The following is a 3,376-nucleotide window of genomic DNA, read 5'->3' on the forward strand; positions in this document are numbered from 1 at the left end:
CTTAATGTGTAAAAAATCCTTCAGTGACAGAGTAGCTCCCAGCATACACAGCAGACAGAGTAAATCATGTGAAGGGTAATCCAGAGGTCAAAGATCAAATGGAGCGAGGCAGGGGTCACACAGGGGCAACTGAGTACAATTAGTTAGTGGTATTGATGAATAGCCAATTAGAAGAGTTGACTGGGGCATTGCAGACCAGTCAACATCAACATTAGTTATATATAATTAAAAGCTCAACCAAGAGTGTTTCAATGAATATAAGTAACACACACACAACTTTTTGACCTACATCTTCCATGATTAGCTATGCACAAATAGGACTTCCTCTGCTCTGCTTTGCCATGAGTGAGAAGAAGATTATAAGTTAGCTGCCACTGCCACTGCCACTGGTGAGCTGAGCTGGAGCTTGGACTGGAGCTGGTCTCCTCCCAGATTTGGGGTAGATTGGGGATTTCAAAGTCAAGAAAGTTCAAAGCCTTGGCTGGGGAACGTTCAAAAGAACCACAGTCAGCCATGAAGTGCAGAGGAAAGGAGGGGGGAGAACTAGCTACTTACAGTAAACTCTTCCACAGTCTGTAGACTGACTGTGAATGGCAGAAAAAAGGGTGTGAAGAAGGGTAAATACTAGTAACATAAGTTGATGAGAGGTGCTGAGCAGTTGAAAGTTCTGGTAGCACAAATCATCAATAATGTAAAAGAATGTGGGACTGCATTATCCTGAAATGAAAGTGTTGTTCTAGGTGCTGAGAACATCACTGCCGTTGTTGTGTTCGCCTTGAGACCAAATGAGATGATTTTTTGTTGCACAGGAAATGTTAACAATGTCTCTTGAAATGATTCTAACATATTCTTACACCCACACTGTCATGACATGACAAATGTGCTTTCTTTGCAAAACAGAAATAGAAATCAACTGGCAAACATGCACCTCTCTATAGATCAAACAGCCAATGTAGTCTCTGTGTGTGCTACACAATGCCATTCATTTGACACAATCAAACAATGGCAACACCCAGGAGACAGAAACATCAATGGGATTTCCTTAATCTAGATGGAGATTTACAGTATAAAGTACACAGGATCATGTCTTCAAGTAGGAGATTTACTTAAAAGTAGATAATTTACATAATTGACATGCACAGACTAAGATCCTACTGCTTTTACTTTTGCTGTCTGTGTGGACACATATTTATACGACATTACAGGAAACAAAGAGAACCAAGAAGTGGTTCATGCTATTATCAATATCATATTGTCCCCCAGTGTACTAACTTTGCTCATGCACTCTTCAGTGCAGCAAACACCTCTGGTACACAAAAATATTCTGTTAATTGGTTTATTGTAGCAATAAGGATGCTAATTTGCAGAGAAACCACAGTACAGTAATAACTGGGTTTCTTTAGGCCAGTAAACAATGAGTAAGAGGTAAAAAAGTGAACACAGTTCTCTTCCTATACGATGCGGATCCAACTTAATGGTTCAATATTGTTTAACTTAAATCGGTTTCACTGCAAAATTCTGTGGTTTCATTTTCATTTGTTTTTTGTAAAAAGGGTCCAATAAGAGGTATATAAATACACAAAAGATAGACACACTCATGGTAAAAGATTTCAGGCCACCAGATGCAGCCAGCTGCTTTAGGTCTGTAGTGGTGGAATTAGCTCAAGCTAGTGCCTCTCTCTGTTGTTTTTCACCCTGATTCAGCAGTCCTAGACTTTAGACAGAGCCACTGAAAGCTCAGTAGCCACAGGGAATGCCAGCTCATCGACTATTATAATGACAGCCTCCCTATTGCTCTCCGTCTCTCTCTGCCCTTCTCACCAGCACACCATCCCAATTGTCTCTCTCTCTCACTCTTTCTGTTTTCGATCTGTCATTCTGTCCCCCTTACTTAACAAAGGCTGGTGTGAGTGTGTATGATACAACTGTGGCAGTACTGAAAGTTCATAGTCAACATAAATGCACAAAATGAACATCCCCAAGGTAGGAATGGATGGATTAAAGATAATGCTCTTTGGCAAACTGCAAACAAAGGTATCATAATGAAAGTTACAAGCTCTAATATGAGCAACTCTTTGTGAGAATGGCAATAGCTTAAAAGCTCAACAGTAAATCATTATGTCTTTTTCAATCAAATCTTCCAGATGGTGACTTACCTTGCTTCAGTAACACAGAAGTCAAACAACATAAAATAAAACCAGTACACCTACATTGTTGCTGATGTGAACATATCGCATGCGTTGTAAACTGGAGGACTAACCTTGAGTTTATCAAAGCGTTCAGTGAGTGAGGACACCTGGTGCTCCCGGTGGCGCCCAACCAGCTTGCAGAGAGCACAAATGAGCTGGTCGTCCACCAAGCAGTACATGTTGACCTTCTCATTCTCGTGCTCCAGGCAGGTCAGCCCACGGATGTGAGTGTCCGGTACCGGCTCCACCAGGCGGTGGCTGGTGAACGGCTTCTTGTTGGGGTGTGTCGCACGCAGGCATCGGTCGCAGTACGATACCTCACACGTGACACACGTCTTGACAGCCTCACGAGGCGGATCCTGCTCGCAGAACTGGCAGCTGATACGTGGATCCATTTTAGCAACGACAGCTGGGCTGTGGTTTGCGTTGGTGTGGTTGGTGTGATTGGTGTGGTTGGCGTGCGGGTGGGAGTGGCTGGAAGTGGCCGGGCTGCCGCGGGCGCTGCTTCCACTTGTGCCACCACCGCCGCCAATTGTTCCAGCTATTGTACCGCTAATGGTGGCGGTGTAGGGCCGCTGCGGCTGCAGGCGCCGGCTCTCGGTGGGGGAGTTTGGGCCGCTAAGGGAGGCCTTTTGAAAGCGGTCAATGATGTTCTGCAGCGTCACATTGCGCTTAAGGCCCTCCAGGCCGCGGTGATTCAGCGTGATGACGTAACGACAGGTGGGGCACTGAAAGGCCGAGATGGACTCAAGGGGCTTGCTGGTGGAGCAGTGAGACACCAGGATGCGGTGTGCACAGTTGAAGCACAGGCTGTGGGCGCAGGGCAAGAGCAGGGGATCTTCAAACAACTCCAGGCAGATCGGGCAGGTCAGCTCAGACTCCAGTGTTTCCATCTTCAGTTGAACCAATCTAAAGGTGACATCAAATCCCACGGAAGCTGGCCAATAACCTGCATGACAAAGAAAAAGACATGTATGAGTATTTACAGTTTAAATTAAAAAGGCCTCTAATGAGCAACTTTACTGTACTTTTGTTATTGGGCTATTTGTCTTTGAACAGAACAGCAGAAAGTGTGCACAACTCATCAATTTGCCCAATCACAAATTTTTTATTAGAGCTGAATCAGTAATAAGTAGCGATGTCCGATAATATCGGCCCTCACTAAAAAATTTAATATCGGGAATTAT

General features: G+C 44.4%; 1 protein-coding gene across 1 annotated transcript in view; it reads right to left on the reverse strand.

Annotated features, from left to right (window-relative positions):
- mid2 (midline 2) overlaps positions 1 to 3,376 on the reverse strand; it is an 88,829-nt gene that overhangs the window by 63,886 nt on the left and 21,567 nt on the right. The window contains exon 2 of the mRNA XM_035668966.1: positions 2,261 to 3,138. Coding sequence (XP_035524859.1) covers positions 2,261 to 3,082 — 822 coding nt within the window. The 5' untranslated portion in view covers positions 3,083 to 3,138. The remainder of the gene's footprint in view (positions 1 to 2,260; positions 3,139 to 3,376) is intronic.

The sequence above is a fragment of the Morone saxatilis genome, unplaced genomic scaffold (assembly GCF_004916995.1).
Source record: "Morone saxatilis isolate NCDOM2014 unplaced genomic scaffold, NCSU_SB_2.0 Contig22, whole genome shotgun sequence".
In the NCBI taxonomy this organism is placed as follows: domain Eukaryota; kingdom Metazoa; phylum Chordata; class Actinopteri; family Moronidae; genus Morone; species Morone saxatilis.